At 49.2% G+C, this 19,038-nt stretch overlaps 1 protein-coding gene across 1 annotated transcript; it reads right to left on the bottom strand.

Annotated features, from left to right (window-relative positions):
* Positions 1-5,934: 5,934 nt before the first annotated feature.
* HTR5A (5-hydroxytryptamine receptor 5A) lies at positions 5,935-18,095 on the bottom strand (the record flags this gene model as incomplete). Its single annotated transcript, XM_080701142.1, has 2 exons — positions 5,935-6,267; positions 17,355-18,095. The coding sequence occupies 2 exons, from the start codon at positions 18,093-18,095 to the stop codon at positions 5,935-5,937; spliced, it is 1,074 nt and encodes a 357-aa protein (XP_080557268.1).
* Positions 18,096-19,038: the final 943 nt, after the last annotated feature.

The following is a 19,038-nucleotide window of genomic DNA, read 5'->3' as shown; positions in this document are numbered from 1 at the left end:
AGGCGGAGGCCACTGTCAGCCCACGTTCTCGGGTTCCCTCCACCTCTTCCAGCTGGAGACTAGATGCCATCTCTTTCCTGCAGGCCCCTAAAGATGAAGGGGAGCAGCCCTGAATGCCAATGGGCCTGAAAGAAGTGTGTGTGCTCTGGGGCAGGCACAAGCCGCCCTCCTGCTAGGGATTGGATAAGAAACGGCCCCCGGGAAAGCTCATGCGGGCAATGCAGAAATGTTCAGGGGAGAGTCATTGGATCAGCATCTAACCCCAGCGGTGGAGAAGCCGTTGATGGACTGGTCATTTGAATGGACTTACTGGGTGGTACTGTAGGCAGAGTAGGTGTGGCTGGAGGAGATGGGGCGAGGTCTGGAGGAAGCCAGCTGGCCTCCCTGAGCTCAGGGAGTGGAGGTGGTCCTTACCATAGCTCTCACAGCTGCTCTCTGTTTGTGATTTATGTGCATCAGTAACCCTGCCCAGGTAATGCAGTCAGGGTAAATGAAAGGGTTTCACAAATATGAGTCGTGTGCAACAGACCCAGATTCAATCAACATCTGCCTTTTTCACAGTATTTATTACCTGGTGCTTTAGCTAGATACAGAATGTCCCCTAAAGAGCTCACTTATGAATATTCAGGATTGATGTGGTAACGTCCTAAGAGTTGTACTCTGGGCAGTGGATAAAGCCATTATTGTAATGCATTTACCTGAGTGTGGCCTTGGCTGGTGGGCGTGGTTAGAGCAGGTGGGCTCCTGGGCTGTGGTCTTGGGGATTACATAAGGTTCCTCCTCCCCTTGCTCCCTGCCTTGCTTCCAGCCTCCGTGATGTGAGAGCAAAGCTTGGGCTTTCCCTCTCCCACCTCCTGCCACTGCCATGCCCTGAGATCTTCAGTTCCTGCCTCACGTGGTCTGAACCCCAATATCTCCAAGGAAAACTGAGCAAATAAATCTTCCTTCCTCTGAGTTGTGTGGTCAGGTCTGTGGATCATAGCTATGAGGATGCTGAGAGGATGCTGACAAATATACCCGGGGTCAATGATTTTTCCATATGGAAAAGGAAACAAAGTAATTCATTCACTGCTACTCATTCCTTCTTTATGCCAAGAGTTTCTTCTGTAGGTGGCGAATGTCAGGTGTGCCTTCTGTCAGGTGTCATGTGAGCGCTCCCTAGTGGGTGTTATACATGCATTAAGTGAATGGACTTATTCATCTTATAAAAAGAGTAACAACCTTAGTTGGAGGTGGAGTTAACGTTGTAATAACTGGGGTCTGTAGAACCATGGGGGAGTCATGGCATTGAACCACACTTCCTCCCAAGCTTCAGTTTACTGAAGAGATGGAAGGAAACGCGCCTTTCGTTAATGGTAAGACAAGCATTGAATTATGGAGGAGGACGAAAGATCTCACGTGGACTTCCAGATATGACAGACATTCTCAAGTTTGCTCTCCACTCTGGCCTTGCTCCAGATGCCCCACGTCATATGAGTTTATTCCATTTCGTGGGGCCTTAACACTTATTAAATCCTTCCTCGTCATAATACTGAGATACAGTGGCGTTTGGTGACTTTCTGGATGCGGGGGATACTCAGACAGGTAAGCTGAATAAGTGAACAGTCTGTATTTTTTTTAAATATTTGTGGTTTAGCATTTCAAGTGATATGTAAGAGAAACAAGAAAGATCTAAGCATTTTCCTAAGTAAATGTCTTGAGGAACCCACCTGCCTCGGCATGTACATGAGGAGCCTGCATTCATCCTTGGCCTTGATTCACAGCATCTGCTCACACCCTCGTATCCAGAGCATCTTTGCAAAAGATGCAAGAATAGGCTGGACATGGTGGCGCACTACTGTAATCCCAATACTTGGGGGGTTGAGACAGGAGGATCCCAGTTCGTGGCCAGCCTCAGCTACTTAGTGAGGCCCTCCACAACTTAGTGAGACCCTGTTTCAAAATTAAGAATAAAAAAATTTGGCCTGGCAGGTATAGCTCAGAGGTAGAATGCCCCTGCATTCCATCCCTAATCACAAAAAATAAAAAAATGCAAAACTAAAATTCAAGTAGAAACCATAAAGAAATCATCACAAATTCCATATTCTGGAAAGCTGGATTGATATAATTTATTCTATACAATATAATACACATATATATTTTTATGTGGGCTATAGTAGTCCAGAGTATTATAACACACATTCTTTTAAATGTATGCATTCAGAGAACCAGGGTCATAGCAGAGCACAGAGTTTATGGCCCAAGAGTATTTAAGTTTTGTGTAGGGGCCAAGGTTTTGTTGCTGTTTAACTGAGACTGGGTATGGGTGACATCACCAGGTGTCATGAGAGGAGAGGTCGGAGTGCTTAGCAGGATGAAATACAGCAACTTACATACATCTTAGCACGGAGCCTGGTGAGCACTCACGGGCAGGTCAGTTATTTATAGGGTTCAAAGAAGGAGCACAGAAGAAATAATAATCCCGCCTCTACCTGCCGTTAGTTCTTAAGAGTCCTCACACCGAGGGCTCCTGGCTCAAGAGCGACGGTGAGTTAAGAAAACATTTTGAGTTGACACGACTTAGAATATTTCACAAATGTTGTTTTCATAGAATTCATACTTACCCCCAAAAAGCCTTTTATTTCCTATCAGTTTTTATCAAGGAAAAAGCCCTTACTTAACTGATGACTTTAGCAAAACTCTGTCATAACAAATGGTTTATGCACTTATGAATTCTTTCTTGGATATGAAAAGGAACTCTAGTTTACCTTTGAGCCTGGATACAATAGCAGTGGCTGAAGGTCACTGACCAGGACAGTGGGTCCCAGGGTTCTGGAGAACATCTCCTCTACTTAAAGCAGACACTCTTGCCGGTGACAGTAGCTGCGCTTTTAGTTGATAGAAGAAACACATTTTGTGTGGCTTGAAGCATCTTTGCAAAAACCCTACTGGTATCATTTTTTTTTCCCTTTGGTGGTACTAGGGGTGGAACCCAGGGGTTTCTACCTCCGGGCTATACTCCCAGACCTATTTTATATTTTATTTGGAAACAGGGTCTCACTAAGTAGCTGAGGCTGGCTTCGAACCTGTGCCATCCTCCTGTCTCGGCCTCCCAAGCGGGGATTACAAGTGTGCGCCACCACGCCCGGCTACTGTTTTCATTTAAATATTAGAATGTCTTCCAGGAAAGCTATGTGTTGACAGTGCAAACTTAGTCAGAGGTAAAATAATAAAATCAGGTCGGAGCTCTAATCTCATCTGTTGGTAAATCCACTGAGCTAATAATCTGCATGGATTTGCAGGTGGTAACCTAGGCAGGTAGGGTGTGGTTGAATGAGGTAGGTCCCTGGGGGTATGGCCTTGGGGGCTGTCCCCATCCCTTTCTCTGGCTCTCCCTTCCCAGCTGCCAGAGCTCAGCCTTCCTCTGCCACTCCCCACCGCCATGGTGTTTATGCCTTGGAGCCAGCCAGCCATGGACTGAGCCTCTGGACCGAACCAGATAAACCTTCCCTTCTCTAAGTTATTCTCAAGCATTGTGGTCACAGCGATGAAAGAACAGACTCTAATACCCCTAGCTTTCTCACTGCCTGAGGGTCCCCAGCAAATGACTCCTCCTTAGCTATAAAATGGAACCCTGTCATTTTTGATCACTGTGATTTAAAACATGGACCTTTGGCTCGTGTCAATGAGTATGGTAGAGATGCCACCAGTTGAAAAATCAGGATTTTACCGGAAAACGGATATCCTGAGAGGTCGACGTAACTCCTCTGGTGGGAAGGTTCCAAGGGATGAAGGAGGTCATACTCTGTCCTTGGCAGGAACTCAGCACACCTAGTTCAGGAAAGGCGATCGTCAGCTCTCTCTGGATTCTTCGGCCATGTTTCTCTAAGCCCCTTGGCCTCTGCGTGTGTGGGCGTGGCCGTGCGTGTCTGATCACGTAAACCCTGCACCCTCACCTAAGTGTCTGCCTTGCCGATTCTCCCGGCAGTCTGTGGGGAACGAGGCCACACTGGGCCAGTGTTCTTATTTACTGGTGACGGCCTCCTGGCAGGCAGGCATTCATATACAGCAAAATAGCAGCCACGTGTTAATCAATGGCCCTGCTATGCCCATGTGGCTGGTGAATGGGTCCTCATGGCTACTGGCTGGGAAACTATTTAGGAGGTCAACAGCTTAATGTTTTTTGACAATCATTTCACTTTGACCTCATGATCTGAGGATAAAAGCCTTTGCCTAGAGAAATACTGGATAGATCCCATATGCAGGAAACCCATGACAAAGAGGTAAGTTTGATCGAGTCTAGAAAATTAGCAGAACAGCTGCTTTAAAATGGAAGGAGATATCTAATGTGGCTCCTACTGTCTGTTTCAAGTGAATGGGTTGTATTTTGGTATAAACTAGCCAACTGAAACATTTATCTCTTTCATAAGTGTGTGTGTGTGTGTGTGTGTGTGTGTGTGTGTGTAATTGTCAAAAACAAACTTTGTTTTTTGCAGAACTGGGGATTGAACCCAGGGGTGTTCTACCTCCAGGCTACACCCCCAGCCCTATTTTTGTTCTTTATTTTGAAACAGGGTCTCACTTAGTAGCTGAGGCTGGCTATGAACCTGCGATCCTCAGTCCCCCAAGGACTGGAATTACAAGTGTGTGCTACCACACCCGGCTCAAAAAGAGAAACTTTAAAGTCACTCTCCACTGTTCTCACAGGTGAGGATGTACACTTTAATTAATTAACTAATTTACAATCCTGGAGACAGAGCCCAGGGGCATTCTGCCTCTGAACTACACCCCCAGCTCCTTTTGAATGCTTTTTGTCTGAAACAGGGTTCTGCTAAGTTGCTGATATTCTACCTAAGTTGCTGAAGCTGGCCTCAAACTTAGGATCCTCCTGTCTCAGCCTGCAAAGAACTGGGATTACAGGCGTAGGCTACCATGCCCAGTGCATCTATACACCTTAATATCTTTGGAGACACTATTTTGTGGTCAATATTAGGAAATACCCAATATGTGTGAGGGCATACTTGTTAGGACCACAGAGCAGAACTTTGAAATGGGGATTCTTCCAGAAGGCCTGCGTTATTTATTATGGTCTCCTTTTTTTTTTTTTTTTTTTTTTTTTTTTGGTGGCACTGGGGTTCCTGGAAGCCCTTCTACCTCCGGGCTACACTCCCAGACCTATTTTATATTTTTATTTGGAAACTGGGTCTCTGAAGCCAACACAGCTGGCTTCGAACCTGCGCGATCCTCCTATCTCAGCCTCCCAAGCGCGGGGACTACAAGCGTGCCCACCGCGCCGGCTTATGGTCTCCTCTTTCTGTCTCACACCTCCACTCCTTCTCATTCCTTCTTTCCCATCCATTCTCTACCGCCCCAAATTGTCTTGACTTCTCCCTCTCATCTGCCTGGCTTGACTTTCTTTTCTTTCTTTCTTCCTTTCTTTCTTTCTTTCTTTTTTTTTTTTTTTTTCAGTACTGGGGATGGAACCCGGGGCATCCTACCTCTGAGCTATACTCCAGCCCTATTTTTTATTCTTTATTTTGAAACAGGGTCTCACTGAGTTGCAAAGGGCCTCACTAAGTAGTAGCTGAGGCTGGCTGCAAACCGCGATCCTCCTGTCTCAGCCTCCCGAAGGCTGGAATTACAAATGTGCGCCACCACGCTTGGCCCTCGGCTTCTCTGGTCAGTGCTGACCGCCCGGCTGGAGAGGACATGGGGGCGGAGGGAAGGGCACTTCGTAGTCGGAGTCCGTGGCTGCTGGTGTGGAGTGAAGAGGAGGAGGTGGGTCGGACGCGTGAGGGCTGCAGGGCCTCCGGTGAAGACCAGTCCCTACTGTGGGCGCGGGGTGGGGCAGCTGGGTCCCCAGGCCTCCCGGGGCGCAGGGAGGACCCCTCTCATCTGGCCGCAGCTGGGCCCGGGTGTGGAAGCCCGTGGCACTGGACGTCCCTCGGCCTCTGCTCAGTGCTGCTTGGTAAAGAAGCTCTTGAAGGCGCTGCTGTAGTTCTTGTTGAACGCCGTGTAGATGAGCGGGTTGAAGAAGGAGTTGGAGTAGCCGAGCCACAGGAAGATGCTCTTCCACACGGCGGGCACGTCCCTGGAGCAGAACGGGCTGATGAGCTCGGTGACGAAGAAGGGGATCCAGCAGAGGACGAAGACCCCGATGAGGATGCCCACCATGAGAGCCGCCCTCTGCTCCTTCTGCTCTCGCCACGAGGCTCCTTCGGTCTGGAAGGTGACGGTGGCGCGGCGGACCGTGAACGCCATCTGTGGCTGCTGGGCGGGGTCCTTCACCTGCGGAGCACAAGCAGAAGCGTGTGAAGAGCCCTCCCGCGGGGTGCGGGGCTGGGTGCTCAGGTGTGAGGGTGGACAGCGAGGCCTGCTGGAGGAGCTGGGGTTCACCTGCAGCTTAGGAAAGGTGGAGCAGGTCTAGCCATGTGCTTGAGAAGGGTGCCCATGGCAGCTGCTAAACCGCCAGGCGGCTCTCTGCCTTTGCCTGTGCTCCTTCCTCTGCGTGGGGGGAAAGAGACGCCAAAGCCCCGGGCTGTCCGCCCTGGCTGCATTGCGTCCTCTGCAGGACAGGCCCCTAGAATCCCGCCCTTCCTTCTCCCAGGAAGTAGACTGGATGTTTTCTCTGTTTCAGTCCTATTTTTAACTCTCAGCACAACAGGAGTCTGTATTAGCCACTCTAGTGCTTAACATGCTTATTAACAGATTCACAGAAAGAAAAGAAATAGATTCCTCAGAATGTAGCCAGGCATGGTGGCACACACTTACAATCACAGTGGGAGGCTGAGACAGGAGGGGCACACACTCAAGGCCAGCTTAGCAACTTTAAAATAAAATAAAGCGTAGCAATTTTAAAATTAAAAAAGAGCTGGGCATGGTGGCGCACGTTTGTAATCCCAGCATTCGGGAGGCTGAGACTGGAGGATCGCGGTTCGCGGACAGCCTCAGCTACTTAGTGAGGCCCTCCACAATTCAGTGAGACCCTGTTTCAAAATAAAGAAGAAAAAATAGGGCTAGGGGTGTAGCTCAGAGGTAGAATGGCCCTGTCCCCAGTACTGCAAAAAAAAAAAAACAGAAAAAAACACACATTAGAATGCCTCTGGGCTCAACCCCCAGTTAGAAAGAAAGAAAGAAAGAAAGAAAGAAAGAAAGAAAGAAAGAGAAATAAAAGAAAGGGAGGGAGGAGGAAAAGGCTTGGAGTATAGCATCACCAAAATAAATACATATATATATATATATATATATATATATATATATATATATATATATCATATGAAGAGTCAGACCATGCTAGATTTTCCCTAGCTCTGAAATGCAGTTAAAACACAAATCTCACAATTTAAGATTCTTGTATAGCAGAAGTCTCTAAATTCACATTTAGCCTATTCCCACCTAACACACGAGCTCTCTGGGGACAGGGACCCGGGTTAGAACTCTCATTTCCCTGATGACTATGGCTAGCCTGGCATGTCCTTATATCCCCTGTGACCGCTCAGCTTCACCTCCTTTGAGCATCACAGATAGTCAGTAGATTATCCCACGTTGTGTTACTGAAATGAGGGAGCAGAGACACCCCCCCACCCCAGAAGAGTGGATCCAGGTGATTTGCAGCATGGACCAGGCCACGGTCGTGGTGCAAAGCTGGATCACGCAAGCCGGAAGAGCAACCAGCTGTGCAGGTCACCCCGCCCTTGTAGACTATGGGAGGCCTCCGCCTGGGCGAGAGGGAAAGTGTTCCCACCAACTCGGGGCAGGTGGACTGTTCTGTAGCTATGGTAACAAGGAGCTTGCTAGTCGGCTCAGCTCTGCTCTGAGTACAACACAGGCGCCAACCAATCACTGGCGTCGGCCATCACTTCTGAGAGCCAGCCTGTCTTGTCAGACTCCCCCTGGACCACGTGTCAGCCCGGGGGACCACACCGCAGTCCATGTCAGCTCCGTGCTGCTCTGCTGACCTCCAGCCTGAACGCCACCCGCCCCAGGCCCCCAGAGGCCCCACAGTCTTCCCTGCAGGGGGGAGGGTATGCCTGGCAAGCGACCCCACGCCGGGAACTCAGCCTGCCTCCTCATCCTGGCTCCTGAGTGTGGTTCGCCGCCCTCGGGCAGCTCTAGATGTGCCTCTGAGCATCTGAGGACTGGCCCTGCTACCCGGGCCACACGGGCGTGTGCTGCGCTCAACCCCAGCTGCCAGGTGTGGATGCTGGTGCTGCGTTCTGGCTGCTTCCCCGGGGTTCTGGCTGTTCAGTGTCTCTTACTGCGCTAGGCTTTGTAACGAGGCGTGTTTTGCTCTGAGGGCATTAGGCTGAGGTCCTGGTGTCCTGGGTCTTTGACGGAGAGGTCTACCATTAGGTAAACAATCTGGATCTCGCCATAGGCTTTAAAACTCTTGCACAGAGCTATGCCGTTTGGCAAATAATATTCTGCCGTGAGCTTACATAATCTACTGGTTTTGTTTTGCAAAGATTTGTTTATAGGTACAGCCTTGTTTCATAAGTTTTTTGTTGTCTGGGAATGCAGAAAAGGGATTGTTCTTTAAGGCACAGGCTTGATAGGCTTTCAAATCCAACACGAGCCAGACTTGGGAGCTAATAAATTTGGGAGCCCTTAAAGTGCTCACTAACCTGTGGAAAGCGATTGGCCAAGCTCCGCTTTGAATCCCTACAAAACTGTACCCTGCAAATCTGGGACACTGTCGCGGTTCGTTCTCCCTCTCAGTGATGCTTGGGTGGTGACTGCGTGGCCCCCTCCCCGCTGCTGTTCAGTTGAAGACCCGAGCGGCTGTTCACAAGCACAGTGTTGACAGCCACAGGGCGTCTCCCTGGAGTTTCAGAGTCTGTGCCGGCTCCTTTAAGATCTCTATTTCCTATTTAGTCTTCACTGGGATCCTAACCCATGCACTCTAATTGATAAATCCAATATTGGTTTTCACTTGTTGAGGAACTTGTAACAAACCAAACCAATAAATGAACATATTTAAAAGAAGCTATAGAAAATTAAGAGAGAAACTAGGTAACAGTTTCTCTTTTATTCTTTTTTCTTTTTTTCTTTTTCTTTTTCTTTTTTTTTGTTTGAAGTGCTGGAGATTGAACCCAGGGCCATTCTACCTTTGAACACCCCCAACCTATTTTTTATTATGAAACAGTATCTTGCTAAATTGCTGAGGTTGGCTTCAAACCTGTGATCCTCCTGTCTCAGCCTTCTAAGAACTGATATCATAGGTGTATACCGCCATGCTTGGCTTATACCAAGGTTTTTCATTTACATTTTATTTTTTAACTTTTAATTCTTCTGGTGGTACTGGGGATTGAACCTAGAGATATTCTACCTCTGAGCTATACTCCCAGCCCTTTTTAAAAGAAATTTAGTTTTGAAACAGTGTCTTGCGAGGTTGCTAAGAATCTCAATGAGTTGCTGAGGCTGGTCTTGAGCCTGCAATCTTCCTTTCTCAGCGTCCCAATACTGGGGTTATAGGTACGTGCCACCATGCCTGGCTCAATTTACATTTTATAAAGCTAACTTTTTATCTTGTAATTATACAATGTGATTCTATTTTCTCCCAACCCCCCCAAAAAAAACATAGTGCTTTTAAGAAGACACATAAAGCTGAATAAAAACAGAGAGAGAGAGAGAGAGAGAGAGAGAGAGAGAGATTGATTTTGAGGGTTACTACTCTTAGAGACTGTCTTAGAATTTTAAGATCATCCCATACATTAAAGAAGCTGACTGTTAGCCTGATATGGTGGTACACGCTTGTGATCCCAGTATTTGGGAGGCTGGAAAAGGAGGCTCTCTGCAACTTACTGTAATAATTTTTTAAAGGCTCAAGGGAAATTCAACTTTATTTTTTTTTAATTTTTTGTTTTTTTGGTGGTACTGGGGGTGGAACCCAGAGGCTTTCTACCTCTGGGCTACACTCCCAGACCTTTTTTATATTTTATTTGGAAACAGGGTCTCACTAAGTTGCTGAAAGCCTCACTAAGTAGCTGAGGCTGGCTTTGAACCCATGCGATCCTCCTGTCTCAGCCTCCCAAGCGCGGGGATTACAAGCGTGTGCCACCACATCTGCAAATTCAACTTTATTTAATAGAACAATTTAAATAGTGAGACTTTAACAATCCTATATGCCGATTTATAACTGATATTTCAGGATCATTATCAGAAGATTACTTCTTGTATCCCTGGGATACACCTGCAAGCTGCAAGTTCAATAGATAGGATCTGCTTCCAGATAAAATGTGCTGTAGCTCTTACATGACCAGATTATGACTGACTGAGATGCGAGACTACTGATACTATGTGTAATTCAAAACATTACCAGAATGGAGTACGGTGGTGCACACTTTTAATTCCAGCATTTGGGAGGCTGAGACAGGAGGACCTCAGTTTGCAGACAGCCTCAGCTACTTAGTGAGGCCCTTTGCAACTCAGACCCTGTTTCAAAGTAAAGAATAAAAACTAGGGCTGGGGAAGCCAGGTGTGGTGGCGCACGCTTATAATCCCCGCGCTTGGGAGGCTGAGACAGGAGGATCGCACAGGTTCGAAGCCAGCCTCAGCTACTGAGTGAGGTTCTCAGCAACTTAGTGAGGTCCTGTTTCCAAATAAAGTATAAAAAATAGGTCTGGAAGTATAGCCTGGAAGTAGAAAATCCCCTGGGTTACACTCCAGTACCACTATTACTACTACTACTACTACTACTACTACTACTAATAATAATAATAATAATAATAAATAAAAAATAAAATCAAGTTTGATTCATAATAAGTAGTCCAGTCTCTCTTACAAAATCCAATTTCTTGCAGAAGCCAAGTTGTTCAGTGACTAAGTTGTGGCCCTTTCCAAGACATATCCAATTACTAAAACAAAGGAGGAGGTAGGTAAAGGATAACTAGTATGCTTTCAGAATATTTCACTTTTTTTTTTTTTTTTTTTGGTCCTGAGGATTGAAACTAGAAGCATTCTACCTCCAAGCTACACCCCAGCCCGATTTTATTTCTTTATTTGGAAACAGTCTCATTAGGTTTCTGGGAGCTTCACTAAGTTGCCACTTTGAAGCTGTGATCCTCCCAAGTACTGGGATTACAGGCATGTGCCGCCATGCCTGGCCTAATAATTTACTTATTTAACATGCTGTAGAAGCATCTTCTTTTGCCACTCTTTAAGAATGAATAACAAATGTCAGTTACTTGACAACTCCATGCCACTTAATATAGTTCCAGACCGCCTCCAGGAGCAGAAGCGTGGACACCACTGAAGTCAGAGCCTGGTAACAAGCAAATGACCGTGTGAGTTAGTGACCACCTGGACAGTGCTCATGAGCAGTGTGCCTACACTCATTAAAGGAGACTGCATCTCTTGCCCAGCTCCTGGGAGCTCACTAGCTTGCACTCTCTCTCTCTCTCTCCTCTCCTCTCCTCCCCTCTCCCCTTTTCTCCTCCTCCTCCTCCTCCTCCTCCTCCTCCTCCTCCTCCTCCTCCTCTTCTTCTTCTTCTTCTTCTTCTTCCTCCTCCTCCTCCTCCTCCTCCTCCTCCTCCTCCTCCTCTTCTTCTTCTTCTTCTTCTTCTTCTTCTTCTTCTTCTTCTTCTTCTTCCTCCTCCTCCTCCTCCTCCTCCTCTTCTTCTTCTTCTTCTTCTTCTTCTTCTTCTTCTTCTTCTTCTTCTTTCTCTCTTCTCTCTTCTCTCTTCTCTCTTCTCTCTTTCTTCTCTCTTCTCTCTTCTCTCTTCTCTCTTCTCTCTTCTCTCTTCTCTCTTCTCTCTTCTCTCTTCTCTCTTCTCTCTTCTCTCTTCTCTCTTCTCTCTTCTCTCTTCTCTCTTCTCTCTTCTCTCTTCTCTCTTCTCTCTTCTCTCTCTCTCTCTCTCTCTCTCTCTCTCTCTCTCTCTCTCTTGCTGGAAATTGAACCCAGGGGTATTCTACACCCCTAGCCCTACCGTATTTTTTACTTGGAAACAAGCTTTCGCTGACTTGCTGAGCTGTCCACAAACCTGCAATCCTCCTGTCTCAGCCTCCCAAGTACTGGGATTACAAGTGTGTGCCACCCCATGCCTGGGTCCTGGATTATTTGTCTCATGCTGAAACAAAGCTTCTCAGTGTCTTCCCAGAGCCCAGGTCAGTCACGTAACAGAGCTACAGTTAGAACATTCCAGGATTTGACTCTCCCCAAGCCCAGTGGGCTGCATCTCCTTACAAAGAGCCCCAAAGGACACACGCTTTAGGGAAAAGACTCCTAGGATAGCAGCCTCACCTGTAAGAGTTAGAGGTTTTTACTAAAAAATGATGTCATGGTATAAAGAATGATTATATTAGCTGACAGAAAATTATATGGCCTAAGTTCTCAGGTCACACACACAAAAAATCAACTTAAATATCCTAAAGCCTGGAGTCATGACTAATGAAATAGCCTGACGTTTTCTTTTGACTAGTTAGAAAGGAGTCTAGCCATACCTAATATTCATGTTGTACTTGAATTAATAAAGAGTAAAATAATCTATATTTAAGCTAGAATAAAATGCAACCTAGCCATCGAAGAAAGATGGGGAAACGTCGAGACTTGCTTTCCTGATCAGAACTGGGGAGTCTTGGGTCACAGTTTGAGAGACCTGCCAGTACCCCTTATAGTGCTTCTAGTCATACTTGTGTGTTCTGTGCCTGCTGTCCAGAAATCAGTCCATCGGTCTCTCTCTCTCCTGGCGTCAAACCCAGAGCCATGCATACTAGGCTCTGGGCAACACCCCATCTTTTAATGTTAATCTTAGCATCAAGTCTCCAAAAATGAAACTTCACCTTCAAGGAGATCACACAACAGGGACGAAGACTTGGCCAGTCCCTGATGGCCTCTCATTCAAGTCTTCCCTGAATGAGCACTAGGAGTGGGGAATGAGGACTACACACTCCCAAGCTTAGGGGAAGGCTGGGACCCACGGCCAGCCTTAGCCTTTTCTATTAATCTCTTATAGTTCCACTCAATGAAGGTGCCTTTATGAAGGAGCCTCTGGGTGTCAGCCCCACTCCTGAAAGCCAGCCCACCAGGAATGTGCTCACTCCAATAAGCACCCACTGGTGTGAGAACCAAGTACCAACTGCTCATTCCGGCGGTGTCAGCACCGTCGCAGCTGAGCAGCCCAGGCCCCGAGCCCCGTGCCTCCAGTGCCATTGAAGACCGCATTCTGCCCAGGAGCGTACGCCTGGCCAGCATGGCTCTCTTCCACCCTAGTAAGTAATGCATTTCTCTTTGCTGTTTCATCTCAGATCTTTGGTGTCTGCTTCATCATCCTGGGACAAGGGCATGGCCCATCTGTCCTTGCTGCCCATTCCCATCTCAGCGTCTGGCAAAGGTTAAGCCTCTAGCGTAAATCTGAGTAGAGCTCAGCCTCTAAAGAAACTGGGAGGAAGTCGTGGTCTCCCTAGGAAACACAGCTCTCTGGTAGTAGAACTGTATTAGAAATGTCCATGCCCTTTATCACAGAGCACTCAGGAAGTCTTGGTTTGTAATTAGCCCTTCAATCGAACATGAGGACCGAGCTAGCCCCATGTTATAGGCAGAGCCCTGGATCATGGAGAGGCCTTGCAGAGCCAAGGGATCCATCTTCAAAAATGATCTGGGAGCCGGGCATGGTGGTGCAGGCATGTAATCCTAATACTTGGGAGGCTGAGACTAGAGAATCACAGGTTCAAGGACAGCCTCAGCAATTTAGTGAGGCTATCAGCAACTTAGCAAGACCCTGCTTCCAAATAAGAAATAAAATAGGTCTGGGAGCCGGGCGTGGTGGTGCACACTAGTAATCCCAGCATTTGGAAGCCTGAGACAGGAGAATCACAGCTGGAGGATAGCCCCAGTTACTTAGTGAGCCCCTTTGCAATTCAGTGAAACCCTGTTTCAAAATAAAGAATGGAAAATAGGGCTGGGGGTGTAGCTCAGAGGTAGAATGCCCCTGGGTTTTATCCCCAGTACTGAAAAAAAAATAGGTCTGAGGATGTAGCTCTGAGGTAGAATGCCTCTGGGTTCAATTCCCAGTAACACACACACACACACGATCTAGTAGGGAGGGAGATAGAGAAAGGAATATGTGTGAGTGTGTACGCAAAATTGTCATAATTCTCTTGCTTTTGCTATCGTCAAGCAGAGAAATGAGGGGACCCATACCTTTGACCAATGAGCCCTGAGATGGAAATGCATTTAACTTCTTTTTTTTTTTTCTTGTAGTACAGGAGATTGAACCCAGAGACATTTTACCTCTGAGCTACACCCCCCAAAATTTTTATATTGTTTTGTTTAGAAGCAAGGTCTCACTAGTTTGTTGAGAGTCTCACTAAGTTGCTGAGGCTGGTCTTGAACCTGTGAGCCTCCTGTCTCAGCCTCCTGAGTACTGGGATTACAGCATGTGCCTCAACACCCAGCTTAATTTTCCTTCTTAAAGCTCTGCTTGGTGGTACTTTAAGCCGTGTTTGCCTGGCTGAGCATCCTGGAAGAAGAGGATTCACGTAAGGAGGGCCCCGGGATGGCTAGCCCTCTTGCTCTCGACTTCAAACTTGGGTGGAGATTGCCACAGGAAACATAGCTCCACTTCCTGCAGTGTGGAAATCTAATAGAGTTACCAAAAGTTAGTCCTTTGGACATGCCAGTCAAAACAGTTCTTTGTTGTGGGCTTTCCTATGCACTGCATAAAGCTCCAAGTCATCCCAGGCCTCTGCGCTAAATGCCTTTAGCACACGATCCCCAAGTCTTGGTTATCAGAAATGTCTCCAGATAGCCGGGCGTGGTGGCGCACGCTTGTAACCCAGGTATCTGGGAGGTTGAGACAGGAGGATCCCAGTTCGCGAACAGCCTCGGCTGCTTAGTGAGGCCCTCTGCAACTCAGTGAGACCCTGTTTCAAAATAAAGAATAGAGAGCTGGGCGTGATGGTGCACGCTTGTAATCCCAGCATTTGGGAAGATGAGACTGGAGGATCGCAGTTCGCAGCCAGCCTCAGCTACTTAGTGAGGCCCTCTGCAATTTAGTGAGACCCTGTTTCAAAGTAAAGAATAAAAAATAGAGCTGGGGGTATAGCTTGGAGATTGAATGCCCCTGGGTTCCATCCCCAGACTCACAAGAAAGAAAGAAGAAAGAAAGAAAGAAAGAAAGGAGGAAAGGAAGAAAGAAAGGAGGAAAGGAAGAAAGAAAGAGAGAGAGAGAGAGGGATGGAGAAAGAATAAAAATGGGGCTGGGGGTAACACTTGAAGGTAGAATGCCTCTGGGTTCCATCCCCAGTACTGAAAAAAAAAAAAAAGAAATGTCTTCAGATAGTCAGGCATGGTGGCATATGCTTATAATCCAGGCATTTGGGAGGCCATGAGAGGAGGATCGTGGTTCGTGGGCAGCCTCAGCTACTTAGTGAGGCCCTTTGAAACTCAATGAAACCCTGTTTCAAAAGAAAAAAAAAGAAAAAATAGGGCCAGAGGTGTAGCTGGGAGGTAGAGTTTCCCTGGGTTCCATTCACAGTACAGCAAAAAAAAAAAAAAAAAGAAAAAGTCTCCAGATAGGCTGATGTTCCCTGGGATTCAGTATGAGCATTGGCTGAAAACCACCAGTCTAGATGAAAGGACAGGTAGACTCTGACTTCTTTCTTTTAGAAAATGCCTTTCCTTTCTTCCCCTAGACACCCCTCTGGTCCCTCTAAGCTTGAATGACTGCGTATGGTCAGAATTCGCCCCTGACTATGGAAAATTCAGCCTGCGTGCAGAGCTGAGAGTGGGGATCTATCTTCCTGGCTAGACCGAACTCTCCATTAGCAAGACCGTGCCTTTATTGTTCTTTTTCTTCTTGCAGAAAGCCCATAGTGTATGCTCAGTACTCTTTATTTATTGGTCCAGAGTCCAGCAGGAAATGGGGGCTGCGTGATATCCGAGTAACTTAAATATGTGAATGGGGTTCCAGGACCCGTCCTTGGCAGTAAGGGGGAGGGGAGGCATGCGGTCTCCACGTCCAGTGGGCTCCATCTTCCTGTGGCTTCAGAATCTTTCATTATAGTGTCAGACTTTGAAGTTAACACAAGCAGCAAAGCAAAGCTCGGGCGGGGAGAGGAGAGGAGCCTTCAGGGTTGCTGTCCTGGCTGCCATGCGCTGGACGCCACTTGCAGGGCTCTGGGGAGTCGTCTACCCGATCTTTCATTTCTTCCTGTGGTTATATTCATGATTGGGAAGGCAGACAAGCGGCCCACAGTTGTACATGCAGCCTGATGCCACCGTGCACAGCAAATCAGGAACTGAGACTGCTATAAAAGACACCTTTAGACTTACAGCAGGGAGGGAGGACGCTGCAGCATGGCGGTAACCTAGGAGATACCTCGCTTACAAAATCAGATGCTGCAGTTTGAAAGAAAAAAAAAATGAACCGGGAGGAACCCCTAACCTGCGGGGCTGTCATGTTGCAATCTTAATCTCCGGGCAGCCTGCCTTCCTACGCACACTACTCTCAGCCCAGAAGCTGCAGGGTTTTCCCAAATATTGGCCTAGTGTGACCCAGACAGTGGCTTCTCCAGATGCTTGAAGGGGTATCACAGACCCACAGGTTTTATGCCAAAGTAGACCTGGTAGAACATGTGTAGCTCAAATCCAGCTCTTTTTTTTTTTTTTTTTTTTTTTTTTGAGGGGGAGAGTGCTGGAGATGGAACCCAAAGGCATTCTATCTCTAAGCTATACCCCCAGCCCCCATTTTTATTCTTTTTTTTTTTTTTGCTTATTTATTTTACTGTAATAGGGATGAAACCCAGGGGCATTCTACCTCTGAGCTGCACTCCCAGCCCTATTTTTTATTCTTTATTTTGAAACAGGGTCTCACTAAGTTGCAAAGGGCCTCACTAAGTATCTGAGGCTGACCTCGAACCCGGATCCTCCTGGCTCAGCCTCCTAAGTACTGGAATCACAAGCATACGCCACCACCCCTGGCTTTAAACCCATCTTTAACATGTAAGGGCATCATCCATGGGAGAGCAAGTGACAAGAGCAGCTCGTGATGCAGGACTCGTCCAAGCAAAGCCAGTCTGGGAGCCGGGCGTGGTGGCGCACGCTTGTAATCCCCACGCTTGGGAGGCTGAGACAGGAGGATCGCACAAGTTCGAAGCCAGCCTCAGCTGCTTAGTGAGGCTTTCAGCAACTTAGTGAGACCCTGTTTCCAAAAAATATATAAAATGGGTCTGGGAGTATAGCCCGGAGGTAGGAAGCCTCTGGGTTACACCCCCAGTATCACACACACACACACAAAAAAGCCAGTCTGGGTGCTTACTGCCTCCCACTCCCCTCCCCAAAGCAAACAGTTGCACTTCTGCAAACCTGGGGGAGGTGCTGGGATGGAGCCTGTGAGAGGCGAGCAAAGCATCTGCGAGGAGGTTGTGGTACCCACCTGCATAGCCTCAGGTTCGGGCGAGACGCTGTTGGTCTTCCTGGAGCCCATCCGGAACTTGGACGCCTTATAGATCCTCCAGTACACGAAGAGCACCACACACAGCGGCAGATAGAAGGCGCCCACGGTGGAGAACACGGTGTAGGCGGGCTCGCGGCTGACCTGGCACTCCTCGCTGCGCTCCGAGTAGCTTTCCCCCCAGCCGAAGAGCAGAGGGGTCAGCGAGATGACCGCGGAGAGCGCCCAGGTGAGCGCGATCATCACGTTGGACACGCGCCTGCGGGCGCGGAGCGTGTACTCCAGGTGGCGCGTGATGGACCAGTAGCGGTCCAGGGCGATGGCCGTCACGTTCCAGATGCTGGCGGTGCAACAGAGCACGTCGCACGCTATCCACAGCTGGCACAGCCGCCGGCCCAGCTGCCAGCGGCGCCCGGACAGCTCGTGGACCAGGCTCAGGGGCATGACCAGCGCGGCCACCAGCACGTCCGAGATGGCCATGGACGCCACCAGGTTGTGCGGCACGCGGTGGAAGGTGCGCACGCGGAGGATGGTGGCCAGCACCAGCAGGTTCCAGGCGAACGTGGCCACCGCCAGGAAGCCCAGCAAGGTCAGGACGAGCACTCCGAAGACCGACAGGAGCTGCGGGCTGGGGCGCAGGTCGTCGGCGCCGAGGCTGCGGTTGGGCTCCGCGGAGGAGGGCGTGGAGAGGGGAAACCAGGTGAAATTCCCAGGCAGATCCATCTCGGGCGGAACCCCGGCCCGGGTGCTTGACGGAGGACGTTGGTTCGGGTAGGATGGAGGTGACGATCTGCGCCCCCGAGCCCGGTGAGGTTTCTGGGACGCGTCTGTGAGTTTGGCCGCAGCGCGCGCCCCGGGGAGATGGCTGGCGGAGAGGAGGGCGCGGGGCTGCAAGCCCCCGGAGGCTCAGGAAGCAGGGCCGGGAGCGGGGCTGTCTGGCCGCTCCGGGTCGGGTCGGCCTCAGCGCGCGGAGCGGAGCTGGTGCGTCAGCGCGGGCGCCTTCCCGGGCGGGGTCCCTGCCCGCCGCAGCCGACTCCACTCGGGGAAGCCCGGCGGGTCCCTGCTCCTGGAGTCCGCCTTCTGCGCGCCCTGCCCCCTCCCAACCCCGTCCGGGGCTGGCGCGCCCACCAGACCTGCCTTATCAAAGTGGGGTCCGGCTCCGTAAGGCATCAGCTGATAAGACAGGCCGCTCTCCCCGCCCGCGGCGCTGTCCGCGGTGCCCTGCGCTCCGGGCGCTGTCCGTGGTGCTGCCGCCCCAGCTGGCCAGCGGCGCTGCCGCGGTCCCGTCCGCTGGGCTAAATGGGTCCCCCCACCCGCGTGGAACGAGTTGGCCAATGAACTTTCCCGAGCGGCTCCTCCGGCACCCCCGCACGCGTCCTTGTGGAGGTGGTCGGCACAGCTTCCCGTAGGCGCTGCGTCCCAAATTAGGGTCTGGAATGTCCCGCTGACTTGCTCCCCCGGAGATTTCAGTACGGGATTGCTTCCTTCTTAAGCGACACCCAGTCACTGCCTTCAGGCGCTGTTTCCATACAGGAGAAAAAGCAAGATGGCACTTCGCTTTTGTCCCCAGAGGTGGCGGAGTCATCGGAGCTGGAGTGCCTGACCTATTTTCTCAGAATCAGAAGGGAGCTGTGCAGTCTCTCCGGGGAACTTACAACACTTCGTG

Source organism: Muscardinus avellanarius (genome assembly GCF_963383645.1).
Source record: "Muscardinus avellanarius genome assembly, chromosome: 9".
Taxonomy (NCBI): Eukaryota; Metazoa; Chordata; class Mammalia; order Rodentia; family Gliridae; genus Muscardinus; species Muscardinus avellanarius.
Note: the sequence above shows the minus strand (reverse complement) of the source record. Positions and strands in the feature narration are given on the sequence as shown.